Source organism: Acipenser ruthenus, chromosome 57 (genome assembly GCF_902713425.1).
Source record: "Acipenser ruthenus chromosome 57, fAciRut3.2 maternal haplotype, whole genome shotgun sequence".
NCBI lineage: Eukaryota > Metazoa > Chordata > Actinopteri > Acipenseriformes > Acipenseridae > Acipenser > Acipenser ruthenus.
In genome coordinates this window covers 456,663-478,462 of record NC_081245.1, presented here as the reverse complement: position 1 = coordinate 478,462, position 21,800 = coordinate 456,663, and the positions used below count along the sequence as shown (strand labels likewise).

At 41.3% G+C, this 21,800-nt stretch overlaps 2 protein-coding genes across 2 annotated transcripts in view; one reads left to right on the top strand and one right to left on the bottom strand.

Moving 5' to 3' along the window:
- LOC117407585 (tripartite motif-containing protein 16-like) overlaps positions 1-21,800 on the top strand; it is a 65,673-nt gene that overhangs the window by 29,181 nt on the left and 14,692 nt on the right. The window lies entirely within an intron of this gene.
- LOC117407580 (uncharacterized) lies at positions 12,312-20,409 on the bottom strand. Its single transcript, XM_059017558.1, has 9 exons — positions 20,225-20,409; positions 18,947-19,318; positions 17,893-18,234; positions 16,949-17,689; positions 15,584-16,045; positions 14,590-15,084; positions 13,604-13,675; positions 13,257-13,348; positions 12,312-12,869 (listed from the first exon to the last, which is right to left on the bottom strand). The coding sequence occupies exons 1-9, from the start codon at positions 20,259-20,261 to the stop codon at positions 12,750-12,752; spliced, it is 2,733 nt and encodes a 910-aa protein (XP_058873541.1). The 5' UTR covers positions 20,262-20,409; the 3' UTR covers positions 12,312-12,749.

The window sequence follows — 21,800 nt, the reverse complement described above, 5'->3', positions numbered from 1 at the left end:
TTCTGGATGACGAAGGCATTAAAACGTTTCTCTGCTAACTTGACTTTCTCTCTCAGTCTCTTCTGGTTTTGAGTTTCTGATCCAGTGAAGTTCTGGATGACGAAGGCATTAAAACGTTTCTCTGCTAACTTGACTTTCTCTCTCGGTCTCTTCTGGTTTGGAGTTTCTGATCCAGTGACGTTCTGGATGATGAAGTCATTAGATCGTTTCTCATACTGTGGCCTCTTTCTTTTCAGATGACTGGTGTCGTGTTAAGTTGAGTGTTATTGATGGAGATCCATTCTCAGACTATATCAATGCGAACTTCATGCCGGTAAGTGAACATTTATATAAAAAGTTCCCTTTATTTGGTATTGATATTGTGGAAACAGACTTTGGAGTGTAATGATCCTTTACTAATTGGTTACATATATCCAGCAGTCCCAGGCTAAACCAGATAGACAGGTTGTCCAAAATAACGAGGTGTCCTTTTTAAATGTTCCTAGAAATTTGTACAGTGTACACGTGGCTGCAAGTAAACTACATCGCCTACCGGCTGCTTTTGCTCTCTGTTAGTATGAGTCAGACTTCCTAGGCAAAAGCAATTCATGGCTTTTAAATACTGTGGTCCACAGACTTGGTTTTGAACCACTGGAGTCCATCAGATTTTCGGAAAGCTTCTTGCCCTTTTTCAACCGAGGGGTGAATGAAAGAAGTACCTGACTCTGTGTTATAGAATGGAACTGCGGAGCGAGGCTATGTATGGTCTGAAACATTTGACCACTATAATAAATGAGCTCTGATCTTGTACCCAGAAACTCCCTACACTGCCTTCTGCCCTGATTAACACCAAACCAACCTGGCCATCATTACAGGAGGTTTTCACTCCTCATGATGAATATTTGAATTGCTCATTTTCAATGTAACGTTAATTAACAAATGCTTCAGATTATCCAGCAAGCGTTGAGATCTCGAGCATCGAACAATCCTGAGGGAATATTATTCTCATTTTGTAACCCTGGCTAATTTTGGTCTCTTGCCAGTGTAAAGATTGTGGAAGAAACTATCAGTATTTTACTATTTCTCCTAAACCATGTTATTAATGATACTTTAGGAGGCTGTGTGGTCCAGTGGTTAAAGAAAAGGGCTTGTAACCAGGAGGTCCCCGATTTAAATCCCACCTCAGCCACTGACTCATTGTGTGACCCTGAGCAAGTCACTTCACCTCCTTGTGCTCCGTCTTTCGGGTGAGACGTAGTTGTAAGTGACTCTGCAGCTGATGCATAGTTCACACACCCTAGTCTCTGTAAGTCGCCTTGGATAAAGGCATCTGCTAAATAAACAAATAATAATAATAATAATAATAATAATAATAATAATAATAATAATAATAATAATAATTCAAACGTATTTATTAAGCATACATTATTCACAGATCAGCATTCAAAGATTATCAGTAAAAGAGAAATACACCGTTATTGCAATTATACCTCTAGACATGGCATAATGGTCATCTAGCTTAACTACAGTTACATAAAATATTTGATCAAACTACCTGAATTGGAGGTATTCATGAGTCTCAAAAATAGCCCAACGATCTCTCTACTTCTAGGAGTATTTATATACTACAGCTCAACTCTCGCTTATGTGTAGAAAGCTAATTGGTTACAAAACAGTTGCTATGTTCCGTCACTATCACCCCATTATCATATCACAGGTATCATGCCCAGTCATCTTTGTACTTCCACCTTTTGTTCTGTCCACTCAACCACATATACAATCTTGATAAGAGCAGTTTTACCCTTTAGACTTGTTATTGTGAGTCTTCTTCATACCCCTTATTTCAAACACTGCAATGAATCCTTCAACAGGGCTATCACACTGCGAAGGAGTTCATCGCCACTCAGGGTCCCTTGCCCAGCACTGTGGAAGACTTCTGGCGAATGGCGTGGGAGAACCAGGTGGAGGCGATCGTCATGCTGACCAATTGCATCGAGAATTCACGAGTAAGTCCCGGAATGATGTCATCAAACTGCAACTTGAGTGTCTGATTGGTAACTTTTGCCTTCCTCTCTCTCTCTCCACTCTCCCTCTACCCTCTCTCTCCTCTCCCTCTCCTCTCTACCCTCTCTCTCCTCTCCTCACCCTCTCCTCTCTACCCTCTCTCTCCTCTCCTCCTCACTCTCTCTCTCTCTCCTCTCTCCTCTCCTCACCCTCTACCCTCTCTCTCCTCTCCTCACCCTCTCCTCTCTACCCTCTCCTCACCCTCTCCTCTCTCCTCTCTCTCCTCTCCTCACCCTCTCCACTCTATCCTCTCTCTCCTCTCCTCACCCTCTCTCTCCTCTCATCACCCTCTCCTCTCTACCCTCTCTCCCCTCTCCTCACCCTCTCCTCTCTCTCCGCTCTCTCCTCCTCAACCTCTCCTCTCTACCCTCTCTCTCCTCTCCTCACTCTCTCTCCTCTCTCCTCTCCTCACCCTCTACCCTCTCTCCTCTCTTCACCCTCTCCTCTCTCTCCGCTCTCTCCTCTCCTCACCCTCTCCTCTCTCTCCTCTCTCCTCTCCTCACCCTCTCCTCTCTACCCTCTCTCTCCTCTCCTCTTCCTCTCCTCTCTACCCTCTCTCTCCTTTCCTCACCCTCTCCTCTCTACCCTCTCTCTCCTCTCCTCACCATCTCCTCTTTACCCTCTCTCTCCTCTCCTCTTCCTCTCCTCTCTACCCTCTCTCTCCTCTCCTCTTCCTCTCCTCTCTACCCTCTCTCTCCTTTCCTCACCCTCTCCCTCTACCCTCTCTCTCCTCTCCTCACCCTCTCCTCTCACCCCTCTGTCTCCTCTCCTCTCCCCAGGTGAAGTGTGAGCAGTACTGGCCTCTGGACTACACTCCCTGCACCTACGGAGATATTTCAGTCACCATGTTTTCTGAACAGGAGCAGCCTGACTGGACTCTCCGGGATTTTACTCTTAAACACGTGAGCATCTGAATTCAGTAAAGGAAGCAGAGATGCCATCAAGAGATCAAACTTCCTGTCTCCTTGTTTAAAATTGCATTCATTGGAAAAGTGTTATTTAAAAACATAGAAATGAGTAGACCGCTGACTACTATAATGAATAGTTCAATAGAAATAGGTGAGATCCCTAAAGACTGGAAGCTTGCAAATATTGTGCCATCGTTTAAAAAAGGGGATAAGACAGACCCAGTTTTTTTTATAGACCTATTAGTTTAACTTCTGTAACTTGCAATATTAAGAGGTAAGCTTGAAGACTATTTATTCAGCAACAATAGGTAGGGCTTCTAGTTTTCAGGTTTTATTTTTGATCACATGATGTCCCTTTAAACATATTTTGAGCCGATTCACTTTCTTAATCACACACTAATTCCCAAAGGATGTTGTTTCTTTTTACCCTCGTATCTTGACGGAGTTCACAAACGACGTGCATTGATCTCTCCTGATTCTGTTTGAACCTGCGTTTCAATCTGCCTCTAATCGCCGCATTCAGCTTATTAGTTTCCACTGCGTTAGTTCCTAGTAGTGAGTCGCTAATTTAAACAATCTGGTCTTCAGTTAATGCTTAACAACTATTCATTGAGGTTTAAAGGGAGGGAGAGAGAGAGATGGAAAATAAAAACCAAAAACTAGAAGCCCTAATTATAGCAGCAGTGGCAGCAATAATGGCAGCAGTGTGGAGTAGTGGTTAGGGCTCTGGACTCTTGACTGGAGGGTCGTGGGTTCAATCCCAGGTGGGGGACACTGCTGCTACCCTTGAGCAAGGTACTTTACCTAGATTGCTCCAGTAAAAACCCAACTGTATAAATGGGGAATTGTATGTAAAAATAATGTGATATCTTGTAACAATTGTAAGTCACCCTGGATAAGGGTGTCTGCTAAGAAATAAATAAATAATAATATAGGCAACAGCCAGCATGGGTTCAGAAGAGGGAGGTCATGCTTGACTTTTTTGAGGATGCTACAGCTACTGTAGATGATGGCAATGCTTATGATAAAATGTATCTTGATTTTCATAAAGCCTTTCACAAAGTCTCACATGAAAGACTTAAGTACATTAAAATCAGCTGGAATACAAGGAAGGACATTTGATACAGAACTAGTTAAACAGAAAACAGAGAGGAATATCAAATTGGGGGATGCACTTAGTGGGGTACGACAAGGGTCTGTACATAGACCTTTACTGTTCCTCATTTATATCAATGACTTGGACCAAGATACACATTGCAAGATTGTCAAATTGGCAGATTATATAAAACGTGGGGGAGTAGTGGACTGTGAATCTGCAGCCCAGCTAATTCATAGGGATTTGCCCTGCTGCTGTAAATAGTGTGTGTGTGTGTGTGTTTGTTTGTGTGGGGGTGGGGGGGTGGAAGGTTGGCAGGGATGAGGTTAAATACATCCCTGCCAGCAATCACAGGTGTGGCCATTCCCCAGTTGGGTATGTGGTGCTACATGTATAAAGGAAGCCAGAAAGTCTTTGTTTGGTGGAGGGAGTTAGGTTAGTGTTTTGGATCTGTGGTTTGCTGTATGTTTAGAATATTTTTAGTGAATTGATTGCCCAGCCTACAACTGGTTAGTGTTTTGTTTGAACCTTTAATTGTGTCCCCATGACATGTTTATTTTGTTCCCGTGTTTTGTGTTATTTTGTTAAATGAATGTACGTCTCTGGGACTAGTTCCTGCCAGTAGCCAGCCTGGGCCGTGACGCTACCCTGTCACGTGGACCTTCTCTAACTGGGCAAACTTGTGGCAAATTAATTTTAATGTTAAGAAATGTAAAGTATTGCATATGGAGCGTACAAATCCACTTTCTAAGTATAAAATGAACAGGATGGAAATAGGGGACGAGGACTTTGAAAAGGATCTCCGTTTTATAGTGGTCATCATTAAAAATGCCTCTAATGTGGGGAGGCAATAAAAAGGCACATAGAATGCACATATTGTAAAAAGTGTGGATTACAAGTCTAGAGAGGTGATGCTAAGATTATACAATGCCCTGGTTAGACCCCACCTAGTTTTGATCATCTCACTACAAAAAAAAGGCTTAATGGTACAGAGAAGGGCAGCTAGGTTGATCCCAGGACCTTATGACATGAGCTATGAAGACCGATTAGAAGTATTAAACCTCTTCAGCCTCGGAAAAAGAAGGGAAAGAGGGGATTTGATTGCAGTCTTTAACCCTTTCTGGTCCAACGTCGGACACAGGTCTCTAGTCGTTTTTTCTCCAGAAAAAGCCGAGAAAACCATTCAATGGCCGAGTGAGACTGATAGGAGCCAAGAGAAGCCGGAAAAAGGGGCAGATCTGAGCAATACACATAGCCCCAGAACCACAGAGATAACACGGACATAAACAAACAAGATAGCTGCTTCCGCATCCAGCACTCAAAGAATATCACAGACATTTGCAGAGCTTTTTAAGATGTTACAGTAATAAAATAATGACTTGGATCGCATTATTGAGTGATTTGGTGATAAAACGAGTGATCAGGAGATGATTTATCGGTATGCACGACTATGAAGAGGTATGTGAAAAATACAGTGAACAAGGGGTGGGGTGGGGCTGGAGATGCAGTACTGAGTGTCCTGTTGATATGCAGTGCCTTTTAAAACTGTTTTACTGTGAAAAAAATACTTTTAAACAGTGCTTCTAAAATAAACTGCACATGTGAAAATAAATTGCACCTGACGCGCCTGAGACGCGCTGAATAAATGGACCGCAAAGGGTTAAAATTATAAATGGTATAGATATAGTTAACCCAAGACACGATTTCAAATTTAGCACAGAGACAAGAATAAGAGGACATAAATGGAAGTAAAGTTTAGAACAGAAGGTAGGAAGCTCTTTTGGAGGCACATATCCTGATCACCCAGAGAGATTTGACTCTGCAGATCAAGTGCTTTGCACAGAGGGTCTGTCTGGGACTCGCTGTTACTGGGAGAGTCGAGTGGTTGAAATAGGAATCAGCAGGAAAGGAGAGGATGCTTCCAGTCACCTTGGAAGAAATGACAAGTCCTGGAGTTTGGAGTGCTCTTGTTTTGGTCACTTTGCCTAGCACAATGACAAAGACTGAAATAACACAGAGTTAGAAATGCATGGTATAATCTACCAGGTGGAGTAGTAGGATATAAAACACTGGGAACATTTTAAAAAAGATTATTTGCTTTTAAATGAGCCCCCCCACCCCCCGTCCCACACACAATTGGGCCGAATGGCCTTTTTCCTTCTCAAACTTTTCTTAAGTTAGATGGCAGTAATACATTTTTCTAGCAAATACATAACTTCTAAAGATAAGGCAGAGGGACTATTTTGCATGTACTAATCTTTATAATTACTGTATCATGCCCCCAAAAAAGTTATGAAAAACATAATTGATGCATATTAATAACATTCAGCAGAAGATGATAAAAAAAATGTGAACATATTTACTCCAACAAAATTTGTAGCTACTAAAGACACATTTGTCTTAATGAATATTTCTATCCTAATGTTTCCCTTTGTTTTTCCTAGATAAAATCCCTGGAACGCCATTCACTCAGGCAGTTCCACTTCACCGCCTGGCCGGATCACAATGTTCCGGATAACACAGCCACCTTCATCCAGTTCCGGACGGTGGTCAGAAAATTCCTGGACAATCGGGAGAGGAGCGGACCGGCCATCGTACACTGCAGGTACCGGATTGCGATCCCAGCACCATTAGCCTTGTTTGATTTTCCTGAATGGGTTTAAAACTGCAGTACAGTGTCATCTGTGCTGAGATGATTTTTTTTAGTTGCAATGAAACCGCAACTATATGTTTTATATATCTTTCTTTATATATATATATAAAGCAACCGCAGACTGCCACCATCAGGTAAGACAGGTAAGACATAGAACATGCAACTCTATGATCCATGATCATGGTCCACCGGTGTTGTAGCCCACTCCTTCACCACCCTCGCACCGTAGTGGTGGAATGACCTTCCTACAGATGTCAGGATTGCCCAGTCCCTGACCACATTCCGACACCTCCTCAAGACTCACCTCTTCAGACAGCACCTGTAGAAACTCCTCTTTTCCCTCTGGGAACTTATCACTCTTCCTTAAATGCGCTTTACTTGCTCTTATCTGCCCCCTATTTTACTGCATTTAATCCTGTACTTTAGATTACTGTAATCTGTCAAGTGTTATTCAATCTGTAGTATTTTGTATTTAATTATATCCTGATGCAACTATCACTGACACTGTTATCTGCTCCATTATTGAATAGTATTTTGTCACACTTGTACTTGCTGGAACCAAAGTCATTGTATTTATCTTGGTCTTAATTGTATTATTACTTGTACTGTGATTCTTGAAATGTATTTTTGTTTATGACTGTAAGTCGCCCTGGATAAGGGTGTCTGCTAAGAAATAAATAATAATAATAATAATAAAAATAATAATAATAATAATATATATATATATATATATATATATATATATATATATATATATATATTACATATGTATGTGTTGTGTGTGCATGTATTACATAGTAATTTGTAGATTTAGAAGAAATGATTAAGTAAATAATTTGATCTGCATAACAAACATGATCCGTTAACTTTAGATCAAGTAGCTGTAAGAGTTTATGATATACTATATAAAAGGTAACTGTGTAGTTACATAGTACTTAGTAAATGATTGTGTACTTCCATATAATTATAATGCTATCATACATAGTTACAATGGACTTAATGTGGAAGTCTTGTTGCATGTTATAACCCTAATCCTAAATCTAAACCTAAATGTATCAACTTTATGTAAAGTGTTACCATGTAATAACTAGATAAAGGCGTCTGTCAAATCAAATGTATCTATGGTGAGGTCCAGACCACGTTTCCTCTTTCTCTTGCAGTCCACTACTTGCTCTTCAATCTAGCTTAAAAAGTAGGTTCCCTGCCTGAAGCACCTTTCAGAAGGTCCACGGTTACTCTTTCTCTTGCAGTGCTGGAGTCGATCGCACAGGAACCCTGATTGCTCTCGACTCCCTCCTGCTGCAGATAGAGAGGGAGAAGGCTGTGGGGATCCAGAGCTTTGTGAAGAAGATGAGGCTCCACCGGCCTCTCATGGTCCAAACAGAGGTGAGTCCAGCACAGAGACCCGAGAGAAAGGATCTCAAGAGACTCTTATAAAAGAGTCACACAGTAAAACACAGCACAGTGTAATAAAGCATTGTAAAGCACAGAGAGGTCTGGTAAAGCATAGGGAAGCATTGTAAAGCACAGAGAGGTCTGGTAAAGAGCACAGGGAAGCATTGTAAAGCACAGAGAGGGATGGTAAAGCATAGGGAAGCATTGTAAAGCACAGAGAGGTCTGGTAAAGCATAGGGAAGCATTGTAAAGCACAGAGAGGTCTGGTAAAGCATAGGGAAGCATTGTAAAGCACAGAGAGGTCTGGTAAAGCATAGGGAAGCATTGTAAAGCACAGAGAGGTCTGGTAAAGCATAGGGAAGCATTGTAAAGCACAGAGAGGTCTGGTACAAAGCACAGGGAAGCATTGTAAAGCACAGAGAGGTGTGGTAAAGCATAGGGAAGCATTGTAAAGCACAGAGAGGTCTGGTAATGCATAGGAAAGCATTGTAAAGCACAGAGAGGTCTGGTAAAGCATAGGGAAGCATTGTAAAGCACAGAGAGGTATGGTGAAGCATATTACAAAAACAGGGTAAACTAACCGTTATAAAAGGGCCCTATAGTAAAAGCACAGCACAGTGTAATAAAGCATTGTAAAGCACAAAGGTATGGTAAAGCATAGGGAAGCATTTATTTTAGTGTTTGTATTATTATTATTTAGTAATTTTAGCAGATGATTTTATCAAAGCAATTTAGAGATTAGGGGATGAACTCTGCATCATCAACAACTGCTCCTGCAGGGTCACTTCCAATAGGACCTTGTTTGTTTTACGTCTCATCTGAAGGACGGAGCACAAGGAGGTTAAGTGACTTGCTGAGGGTCACACACACACAGTGAGTCAGTGGCTGAAGTGGGATTGAACCAGAAACCTCCTGGTAACAAGCCCCTTCCTTTAACCACTGGACCACCAAGTAAAATGATGTAAAACACTCTCATTCCCATCTCTCTCCCCCTCCTAGTCCCAGTACATCTTCCTGAACCAGTGCATCCTCGACACCATCCAGGGAAAGAACAATTCTGATCCCGATGAAAATATCTACGAGAACATGATCTAGGCCAACGTTGCAGCCCTCAGGGAATTCCACGCAACCAATGGGAACGCTGCTTAACTTCTCCCCGCCTCCTCCTGCTCTCAGACATCCAATCACAGCACAGACTCCCATTTTCTAGAGATATTACCGGACTGCCATTGCTTGCTGCAATTGATGTGATGATTTATGCTATTTTGATATTGGCTGCCTTTTCTACTTGAGTACTGTAGGAACAATTCAATAATTGATCATTTGCACAAACACAATTCAAAAAGCTCTCACTGTACTCATGCTGGCTAGCAGGCAATTGAAATATGACACAGCCTGTCTCCTCACACACAAACAGCAGCTTCAACAGCAAGCTGTGACGTAGGCAGTAGCTTGCTCACACACACATGCGCCCACATACGAACACAGCCTCAACTGAGATGATGCAGGCAGTCTTAGAATATATCACATTACTCTTATTAATGGTATATTGATTAAGTATTAATGGTATATAGATTAAGTATATGGCAAGTTTACTTTTAAAGAAATTCTTCATACAACAATATGAGGTAGATTACTTATAGTTACTTCATCAAGTTTCACTAAAAGTTATTTCACACACAGTGTGCAAACTAAATAATTAACAGTTCAATTCTATGTGAATGTGTTACAATTAATTAATTTAGTTCCATGAAAGGAACAGTACCCATTTATACAGTTGGGTTTTTACTGGAGCAATGTCCTCCACCTGGGATTGAACCCACGACCCTCCGGTCAAGAGTCCAGAGCCCTAACCACTACTCCACACTGCTGTTTTTTTTGACTGAAGTGACTTTGAAGGGGGTCCCATCTAGAGAGAGTAGTAGTATTTGTTTATTTAGCAGACGCCTTTATCCAAGGCGACTTACAGAGACTAGGGTGTGTAAACTATGCATCAGCTGCAGAGTCACTTACAATTACGTCTCACCCGAAAGACGGAGCACAAGGAGGTGAAGTGACTTGCTCAGGGTCACACAATGAGTCAGTGGCTGAGGTGGGATTTGAACCGGAAACCTCCGGGTTACAAGCCCTTTTCTTTAATTCGATTCTGTTGCAGTTTTTCTTTTAAATAAAATTGAATTACTGGTAGTTTTTCCGGTTCAGGAAATTCATTTTCATACCTTTCTTAAACAGTCTGTCCATTAAAAAAACACACACATTTGCTTCTGGGTCTGGCATATATTTTGTTTAAGTGAGTGGTTACTCACAGATATTAAATGCTGTAGAGTTAGGACAGGTAAGTGGAGGATGAATTTGAATTGAAGGTGAAGTGTCTGTTGCAAGGTTGTGTTGGATTAAAGTATGGCAGATAGAACGCAGCTAACCAATCAATGATCAGGATTCATAATGTAATATGTTATATATATATATATATATTTCTCTCCCACCTTCGTACTTCATGCCATGTATTTTGTGGTATATAAAAGCTCCATATCCCTGTTGTAAGTTCTTGTATTACAGAACAAGCTAGCCAACCCCTCCATGGCACTGCCATCTCACTGTGTAGTATTGATGAGAAACAAACCATATCCAGTGGTCATCACGACTATAAAACAATTAGTCACATGGCTCCAGAGACAGGTGAAAGCCTTGAATGAGAGTCTAGTGAATAAGATGGGAGATTTTGCCATTTCCAGTCAATGGATCTCTCCCACGTGGTTTGTATAACCCTGTCTGTCTGCATTTACTTCTGATTAATTAGTATGTAATATGAAATATATTGTTGCAATTATATATCATACAAATATAATTAATATAATGAGCGGAATAATAGGTTGAAGACAGTTTTATTTTTTTCACACCAAGTAGTTACAAAGCCCAGAGAAACCATTTCCTAAAACACAAGACTTCAAACCCATGCCAAGCTGTTTCTTACAATTCATGTACTATGCAAACCTTTTACAACATGAGCTCAGACAAAGTTTCTAAAAATGTAAACCTGTTACTTCTATTTTTTTTACAGCCAAATAGTTTTCTGCAATATTTTTTTAATTGCCCTTTTTGTGCTTCCTAAAAAAAATCATTTTTTTCTTTATAATTTGTTGTAGTTCTTCCACCTCTCCACTAGAGAGCACTCAGATACCATCTCTTAAAAGCACAATGTATTATCCCATAATAATATAGTTGTAGTTCCTCTTTCTCCCCAGTAGAGTGTGCTAAAAGCCTGTTTCTTCACGTGTCTGCGGTATTTCCATCCTCCCCTCCTTCGTCACCTTGATCTCAGACAGGCTGCTATAGAGCCCCCATCTTCAAGCTCCTGAACCCTTATTGGCAGCTAAGTCCCTCCCTGTTGACCTTGCAATCTGAGCAAACACACATCTGCAGTCAACAGGTATTTTCATTTTAAAACATGATAACTGGTAGTACACTTAAAGAAAGTTCTCAGTTTGTATCCCTTACTTTGAAATGCGTTGCACTTCCAAAGTCATTTCAGCTCAGCAGTGTCTTCTGGGTCAAAGTGTGTAACAGTCAATAAGGGTTAATTAAGGACAGGAAAGGAGTAGGGACAATTTTACCTTCCAGGTGACAAAGACAGTGCAACCCTATCTGAGAGCCTAGCTTGCAAACAGATTTCTTTTACCAAGAATTGTAACAGATGTAATCATTTTAAATAACCTGTTGTTCCTTTAAAACTGCACATGAGACAGGTGTGTCGGTTGGAAGTACCCAACACTGTGATTTATGGAACTAGGGTTAGCTACAAACAATTCAAATATTTAAAATAATAATAAAAAAAACAATAAAACATTAACTAGCACACACTGCAAGGCTCAAGTGAAACCCCATAAAAATACAGTAAAAAAACTAGCAATTGATTTTAACTAAGTAATATCTTAACTAACACACACTGCAAGGCTCAAGTCGGACCCCCCTAAAAAGTATAGTAATTGATTTTAACTAAATAATATATTAAAACACACCAATACACTGTTTCCTAAGACTGTCGCCCTCAAACTGCTCAAGGCAATACCTCTAATGAAATAAGAGACCGTGACACCCTGGGATTGAAATGTGAAATAAAAATTCTTAATAATAATTAAAGAAACGCATCTCCTGAAACATGCACTGAGATCAGCCTGACCACACCAGACCTTCAAACTAAAATAATTGTATATGATTAATAATAATAATAATAATAATAATAATAATAATAATGAGATACTGTTCTATCCTATTACATTTGTTTTGTAAAATCCTCTTTTGCTATTTCTGCTTGGATCGTTCTTTACCAGGCTTACTGAACTGATGGCCTTTATCAACCACAGAGGCTGCTGCTCATCCGACTCTTGACAGCTGAATGAATTAATCTCTGCAGTTGTTTGAAATGACCACTAGGGGTCATGAAAATGTTTGTGATTGATAGTTCAGCACTGTTGAGTGTTTGGTGGTTATGAATGGATCTAAGCAGAAACAGCAATAGAGAATGCTAGAACACACATCTGATATCATTTAAAGAGGTACACAATTAATCATTCAGATAATGTAGATGGAAAGTAAAGGTTAATAATCTAAAAGCAGGTCAGTGAATTTGGGGTGCTGGCCAGGCTGTGCTATCTCAGGGTTTGGAGCACGTCTCCATCTCCATCTCCTCCTCCTCCTCTTCCTGCTTGTGGAAAATCTTCCCGTCTTTCTTTCTCCAGCGCAGCGTCATGCCTTTTGGTAAGCGCTCTTGAAGCTGAAACAAGCACCAGACTCCATGTTACAAGAACACAGGAACAGGAGGAGAGCTGGGAACCACAAGAGGCCGTTCAGAGCAGCCAGGCTCTCAGCCCTTCATAGCAAACCCAGTAAAGCTCATCTCAGGAGAGCTGCACGCATTTCAGAGCTGGGAAAACCATGCCTTGTTCTGTTTAATGATGCTGAAAATGACACCTGGCATGCCTGCTAATTAAAAATAAAACTGCTTGATGGCAATCTGAAGGAATTTGATCTGTAAAGTATGTGCCATATCGCATAACTCCTTATTAATGGAGCACCTGTCCAGCGAGCGTGTGGTAACTGTCAAAGTGAAGAGACACACAGAGACACCCAACAGCACTGTGGAAGCCCCAGTGTACACTACCTGAGCTAAAATGGCATCTGTGATCTTTGGGTCTTCAGGGTCCAATCCCTCTGCTGCATTTATCTCAATCCTCACCACCTGCCTGCGTTTTCCTATGCGGAGAAACAGAGCAATTGACACAGCATGGGTTAGAAAGGGTGCAGACAGGCTACTGTGACTCTATACAGACAGAACCATTCACTCTGATTATAAACACCACAGACACTAACTGCAAACTGCCCACATTGCAGTGAGCTCCAGATCCCACTGAACTGACATCACATCTTTATCCAGCTCATGCTCTTACTCTAACGTGGCTGGCTTGTACCTGTGAAATGTTCTGGTCGGATTTCAACACAACAGCATACCTGGTTCAGGAGAGGTCTGGGTTCCAGTCGATGGTTCTGTAGTTCCTGGAGCTTTGGCTGCGGGACTTGATTCTGTAAATAAATCAAAGTGAAATCAGGTCAAGATTGGATTTATGTTTGAAACTCAGGGTCAGGTTCTTCCCCAATCATGCCTTCACTTCTACATCAACTTGGTCCTTTTTTTAAAATGTCACTTCTCTTCTAAATCTCTCAGGACTATGTCTGATCGACGTGAGGTCTCTGGCATTCTGTGTATGCAAGACCCACCAAGTTAAAAGATGCAGAGAGACCGAAGTCTTCAAGATATTAGAAGCCACGTTATTACAAAAAAACGCTGCGTGTAAAGAGACTGCTTGAGAAGTCCCTGAAGGCCTTCTTTCTAACTGTGCAATATCTACGGCTTGCCTTTTGGTTTGATCGATTTTGAAAACAGGATTCCTTCGCCGTTCCTGACTGCAGGTGCCAGAAGAATCAAAAATTCAAACTTAGCTGCTTACATTCTCCCATCTGTATTTACAGTATTTACCAGTACTATCAGGCATTGTATGTTAAGAATCATATTCACTGTGTGTATTTCTGCACAAGACAACACTCAACAGATTTCTATGTGTAATGCTACTGGAGATGTGACTCAGAGGGTCCAATTCTGATGGAGGCTGCGTTGGTGAAAACGGGCACATTACACTTTGCCCTGTGAAGTGAGTTCCGTGCCACGTTTAATGGATCTCCTCCTAGCGGCTGATAAGTTAATAGTGACATCAGCATAAGACCTGTGCTTACCTCTCGAGTACAGAGCTGGCTTTTAGTTGAATGGTATGAAGTTTGAACCTTCTGGTTTGCAGTTTGCGATCAGCCCTTACCTTTCCATTCAATTCAGTCATCTGTTTTACTTTTTATTTTTTTGAGGTATGTAAATTCCATACATTTGCTTTGGATTTATCAAAATTGGGCCCATAAAATTATAGAAAGGTGTACAGACATGATACCTGATTCTGGAGAGGTCTGGGTTTCAGTGGATCGTTCGGTGGTTTCAGTTGGTCGTTCTGTGGTTTCAGTGGATTGCTCTGTGGTTTCAGTGGATCGTTCTGTGGTTTCAGTTGGTCGTTCTGTGGTTTCAGTTGGTCGTTCTGTGGTTTCAGTGGATCGTTCTGTGGTTTCAGTTGGTCGTTCTGTGGTTTCAGTGGATCGTTCTGTGGTTTCAGTTGGTCGTTCTGTGGTTTCAGTTGGTCGTTCTGTGGTTTCAGTGGATCGTTCTGTGGTTTCAGTGGATCGTTCTGTGGTTTCAGATGGTCGTTCTGTGGTTTCAGTGGATCGTTCTGTGGTTTCAGTGGATCGTTCTGTGGTTTCAGTGGATCGTTCTGTGGTTTCAGATGGTCGTTCTGTGGTTTCAGTGGATCGTTCTGTGGTTTCAGATGGTCGTTCTGTGGTTTCAGTTGGTTGCTCTGTGGTTGATTCCGGTGCTTTGGTTATGAGATTTGATTCTGTAAGAAAACAAGTACGTTTGATTAACTGTAATGCAAAACTTATACCCAAGAGGCATGTTTAGTAACTGAATCACTCTGAGGGACAATTGACAGCAAGCACATGTTGCTGAATGCAAAAACGGCTTCAAACTGTTTCTTAATACCCAGAACGTACTAAGTAGGGGTTCTAACAGGGGTGTGTGATGGAAAATATAGACTCCACTCTCCAACAACACCTGTTAGAACCAGGGAACCTTGTGTGAAAGGTTTCTGAACCCCAGATCAGGTGTTAATGGCTTATGTTTTGTAAATTGTATATCAGGCCTGAGAGAGGAATTTTATTTATTTCCTGTAAGAAAACACATCTGTTGTATTTGTTGTGTTTTTCGTGTGCTCTGTCTCTAAACGGACAGTGCACCCTGAATAAAACTGTGAACCACAAGTGCTAAAAAAAAAGCAACAACGAAATGTTATTTTGCATATGTAAGCAATGTAGCAGCAAAATGAATCACTGTACCTGTGCAGTAAGCTAGGTTGCACCCAGGAGTTCCTTGAAATTTGTAAACGTGGTAATTGCCTGGACATGCCTTGATATGAACTGTGGTTTTAAAATAGCAGCAGCTTGAACTCCACTTTCCACAAGACTGGCGACTAACTATTCCATCCGTTTCCAGAGGGTGAGTACCATTGATCCACATGGGTGCGTGAGTCCCGCAGCTGTATTCTGGAACACACGCTTCCGGCATTCTCACGCTTTCATTCACTAAAAAGCGATACCATCCATTCAGATCACGATCACATTTTGGAACTGACGATGAAGATACTGGAAAATTAGTGGAACGCCACGGTTCATCCAGGACATTGTACTGTTGGCAAGGGTCGACACAGCTATCTGTAATGCAGTCCTGGCCTGATAGACACGGCTGGTTTAAACAGCTCAGTGGTACAGTTTGCAGTGCTGTGATTGTTGGGTTATATTCTGTAAAAAAAAAAAAAAAAAAGAAATCAGAAAGATAAATCAGGGCCATTGAAATTTAACAGGAAATTCAGAAATCAAAACAGGAATAAAATCCTTTCAGGGCAGCAGTGTGGAGTAGTGGTTAGGGCTCTGGACTCTTGACCAGAGGGTCGTGGGTTCAATCCCAGGTGGGGGACACCGCTGCTGTACCCTTGAGCAAGGTACTTTACCTAGATTGCTCCAGTGAAAACCCAGCTGTATAAATGGGTAATTGTATGTAAAAATAAATGTGATATCTTCTAACAATTGTAAGTCGCCCTGGATAAGGGTGTCTGCTAAGAAATAAATAATAATAATAATAAAATAACCAAGAAACTGCTTAGAGGAATATTTGAGCTGTTCCTTCTTGCAACTAAGTTGGTTCTTAATGGTTTCACCCTCTTCCAATTGTTGTACTCTTGCTTTAGCTGGGACCGACATGTGGGGGTAGTCTCTGAAAATTCAGAGGAAGATTCAAATGTTCTTTCAGCAGTAGAGGCTCAGCCATGTAAAGCTACCTGGTATGGAGACATCTTAGTTTCACTTTTCAATAATTGTAAAGCAAACCCTACTTGGAGCCTGCAGGCAGTACATAGTTACCATGAGTAACGGGAGTACTGACGTGGTGTTGGATATTTATTTGTTTTATGAGCTTTCTGCTGTTAGTAGTGTGAACCCACCTCACACATGCACACGACCAAAACCAAAGTGCAAAACCAAATGAAAAGGCAGAAGACGTGTTTGTAGAGTCCTGGACCCCCTATCAGATCCCCTGGCTGGTGTTTGCATCAAGAGCTGCTTTATAAAGGGCTGCAGCGCAGGAGCCCTCCGTGCACAACGGACTTCGTAAGCAAAGTATTATATCAGTAACATGAAACGCCGTACCTGCACAGTAAACGTGGTAGCACCAAGGAACTCCTTGATATTTGTAAACGTGGTAGTTGCCTGGACATGCTTTGATATGAACTGTGATTGAAGAATGACAGCAGTTTAATTGCCATCCAGCACAAGCCGTGCGACTAACTATTCCATCCGTTTCCACAGGGTGAGCACCAGTGATCCACAGGGTTGCATCAGTTCCACAGCTGTAGTCTGGAACACACTTTTCTGGCATTCTCACGCTATCATTCACTAAAAAGCGATACCATCCAAACAAACCACTATCACATTTTCGATCTGACGATGGAGCTATTGGAAAATTAGTGGAACGCCACGGTTCATCCAGGACTTTGTACTGTTGGCAAGGGTCAGCACAGCTATCTGTAATGCAGTCCTGGCCTGAGGGGCATGGCTGGTTTATACAGCTGAATGATACAGACCGAGAACTGCGTTTAGAAATATGATCTAACAGACAGTGAAAGGATCCGATAGTGTTCACACAGCTGGACTGCGGGGGGCAGTCATTGAGGTCCCCATCTGCCGCGCATTCATCAATGTCAGTGCACCCGTGTTCGTTGGACCACTGGAAGCCATGAGGACAGCAGTCGGTGGTTTCATTGCACTCAGTCCTGTTGTAGCAGGAGAAGCCGTCTCCCACAAACCCTTCAGCGCAGACGCACTGCACAGATTTTGAAGAAGGTTGGCAGACTGCGTTTCCATGGCATTCAGAACAGTGGCTGAATGTTCCTACCAAGACAAGAACAAAATAATTAGTTTTGATTGAGCTAATTAATGTTGCTAAAGACCCTGATAAATGGGCCAATAAAAAAAAAAAACAGAAATTGCAAAGCAATGGTCAACCACAATCTACTGTCTAAAGCCTCCGGATATACCCCACAACTGGGATTGAAAGCTGCCCTGAAAGAGAACCCAGACTCAGAGATCCTTACCTTCATAGCAGAAGAAGAAGTACCGCTGGCTGCAAGGAGCATCCCTCCATTGGCCCTGGGTGTGGTACATCATTGTACAGTTTTCATTGCCTAACATATTGTCTGGCTCCCCAATGTCCCAGTTTTGAAATGTTGAGTTCCCCCCGTCAGTCCACTTCCACGGGTTATTGAACAGACCGATCCAGAAGGGACTGGCCGGAGCTTTCTTCTTCATGTCTTCATTTTCACTGGCACTCTTTATACTGACCAGGTCAGTGTGGTGTTGTCTACAGTACTGCTGAGCGTCAGGCCAGGTTTTCAGTGTGCTAATCAGGGTGTATCTCTCAGTGATGTTGCTGGTTTCTGTAAAGATGAAAGAGGCTGTGAGCGGTGGAGGAGAGGAGAAGCAGGATAGCTACACTGTGATCTCTCTCACTGGAGTGGCTGGTTTCTCTAGAGATCAAAGAGGCTGTGAGCTGTGGAGGAGAGGAGAAGCAGGATAGCTACACTGTGGTGTTCTCTACAGTACGGCTGAGATTCAGCCCAGGTTTACAAATGTATTACTGTATCTCTATGCATTCTCAATGTTACTAAATTGCAAGTTCTTGAATTAAAACAGGATTTGATGCACAGCTTCAAATGAAGTGACGTCCAATATTTCTGGGGAAAATATACATTCAAATCAAACGTTATCTCAGAAATTCATCACATGACAAAACAAAAAGAAAATCTCTCAAACTGTTATTGTAATAAAATCAATATAACAAGCTGAATCAGTATAAATAACCCAAATAACAAGAAGTGAATTCAGAGACAGAATGCATGTGCCTTCCTTGGAAGCACTTCTTCATAGGTCAGATTTACAGATAGTTAGTTGTTCAAGACATGCCTAAAAATGTACGCTGGTCTTGTGAAAATGTTAACTGTGATGCAGAAAACTGTGTCCCAACAAATTTGTTATTAGCTGTTGCTCTCACCCCAAAAACTCTCCTGAAGCAGCAGACACAGGTTCAACACCACAAAGACATGGCCTTGGCTTTAGCACATGTTTCTTTAACACAGATAGAAATCATACCGTTGTAGCACATGAAAGGTTTCTGATCATGGCAGACTGACTGGCCCCAGCTGCCTCCTGCATCGGCTGTAGCACAGAACAGTCCGTCAGTACCAGCCGTCCAGTTAGTGTAGTTGACCGCATCTCCAGTGGACCACTGCCAGTTCTCACTGTCCCGATACAGCCCGATCCAGAAACGGTTGTTAGTCTCCTTCTTGAAATCGCTGGCCTCATTCTTCACAATATTCTGAAGCTGCTGCTGTTCTTCCGGGCTGTGCACAGTCACCAGGTCAGTGTGCTTCTCTCTGCAGTAGCTCCTTGCCTCAGTCCAGTTCTTTTTAGTTTGCACTAAATGGTATTTTCTGGTGTGGCAGGAAGCAGCTGCACAGAGCCCTGCAAATCATAAAACTCTGTTCTTTATTCAAAGATTAAAAACACAAAAAGGAAAGCTGTGTTTGTGTGGCTAAGCAGAGGCTCTGCATGTGTGTGCGTGTGGCTTTGAAGAGAAGGGGAGTGTCGGGGCAGATATATTGCTGATTAACAAATCCACAGAAAACTGCTGATTCGTGAACGAAACCTAATTTCTAAAACTAATTTTTACACAACATAGGGCAGCAGTGTGGAGTAGTGGTCAGGGCTCTGGACTCTTGACCGGAGGGTCGTGGGTTCAATCCCAGGTACCCTTGAGCAAGGTACTTTACCTAGATTGCTCCAGTAAAAAACCCAACTGTATAAATGGGGAATTGTATGTAAAAATAATGTGTAAAAAAATAATGTAATTGTATGTATGTGATATCTTGTAACAATTGTAAGTCACCCTGGATAAGAAATAAATAATAATAATAATAATAATAATAATAATAATAACATTTCAAAAGTAATTGAATTCTACATTGACAGAGTGAAAAAAAGTTTTCCTAGTTACAAATTATGACATTGCTTCCTTCCAGTGTAACTTTGAACACAGTTCTGGGTTCTTTGGGAGATAAATCAGTCTCGAAGATACCTGTGTGTTTATTTGTTCCACAGTGTCCCTTTTCCAGTGGGGAAAAGATAAAATCCCATTCCTGCAAAGTATAGGACTGCTTACCTCCCCTCCAGATGGACAGGCAAAGCATACATGTGAGTGTTTGAATGGAAGGCCTGACCTGTATCAAACACGCACATTTTCACATGTCTGGTTGTCCTGCCTGATAAGGAGGGGAAGTGAACAGTGATAGAAAACTCATCGCGCCACAGATACCCACAATCAAACATGACAGAAAGAGTGAGAGAGAGGACTACCATGTGATGACCTACCTGCGAGCAGAAGGGTGACCACCAGTCTCTTCTCCATCCCAGCGAGCGAGCGGTCAAACAGAGTGACCAGCAGACAGACAGACAGGCTCCTTGGTGCTGAGATGGTCTAGGTGATGCAGAGTGATGCTCAGCGACTAATTACTATTTCTCAATACAGAATCAATTTCAGGATACTGCCTGAGGCATGGAAGCTGCAATTAAAAAAGGTAAATGATAAAAAAATATATATACTGTCCTTGGCTGTGACGTCTCCGTTCAGCCTCCTTCAGAAACCTTGTCCCCCACAACACCATGCAAGATATATTTTAAAACAAATCTCTGCCTGGGAAACTAATTGAGAAACTGTAACATTTTCATCAACAACTTTGGAAACTAATGACTTTGATGTTGACCGCTTGTACACACAGCTGCTTCTGATGCCTGAAGCAAGGGGAAACCGAAATTAAAAAGGTGACAAGCATCCGACCCAACTCTGATGCAATGACTGTAGTGCCAGTGACTAGAAGGTTACTGCCAGACGTTCACAAACTGCTCCGCTTGTATTGCACAATACCGGAGACCACAGCACAGCAGAGAGCTGCTTTTCTCATCTTCATCGCATAAAAAAATATTCACGATCAAAAATGACACAGAACAGATTTAATGACTTGATGTGTGCGTATAGCCATAAGGAACCCCTCGCATGACAGATATAATCTCAATTGCATCTGAATTTGCACAGAGAAATACAAACAGACAGAATTCTATTGTGTTGCAATTTATAACCATGTTAAGTATTGTAGTGAGTAAATTTCCCATTTAAAATATTTGTGGTTATAGTATATTAACTTTTCACTAGGTAAGTTGTTTATTCCTGCCCTCAAATAACGCGTCTGTTTTAGGCAATGCAATTTAAGGTCCTGGGGGCTAGTCTGCTGGTTTTCATTCCAACTGAGTTCTGAATTACTTAATTGAACCCTTAATTGAACTATTCGTGTGCTTAATTAGACCTTTTTAATTGTTTTCAGCTTTTAAACAGTTGGAGATTTCAAGTTAAATTGTATAAGTAACTTGAAACAGGCATTGTACACTTAAGCACTATATATATATATATATATATATATATATATATATATATATATATATATATATATATATTTCGAGTCCATGAAAAAAAGTGAATATATATATATATATATATATATATATATATATATATATATATATATATATATATATATATATATATATATAGATATATATTCACTTTTTTTCATATATATATAGTTAACAAAAGCAAAATTGTCTGGTGACAGCCCCCATCACCTCCCTGGTGGCCCGTGGTCCCATTTGTGTTTATGACCACTGCAATGGGCCAGTGAAAGGACCTATTTAGCCTGTTTATACAAGCCACTTTTAATCTGGCATGAGTACATGAATTAAGAATTCCCAACAGTCAACAATGTTAAATATCCCCTAAAAAAATCAAGCCCGGAGATCCCTTTTAATTTTTACAGTAATTTAAATAAAATAGCATCACAAAAATGCAGACATCACCAACCATCGCTAACGTCCTATACAAATACAACAGCATGTA

Coding starts and splice junctions, on each gene's coding strand:
- LOC117407580 (XM_059017558.1), bottom strand. CDS start 20,261: ATGGAGAAGAGACTGGTGGTCACCCTTCTGCTCGCAG. Junction 19,319..20,224: donor GGTCACCCTTCTGCTCGCAG/GTAGGTCATCAC, acceptor TATGATTTGCAG/GGCTCTGTGCAGCTGCTTCC. Junction 17,690..17,892: donor CTTCTTCTTCTGCTATGAAG/GTAAGGATCTCT, acceptor TTGTCTTGGTAG/GAACATTCAGCCACTGTTCT.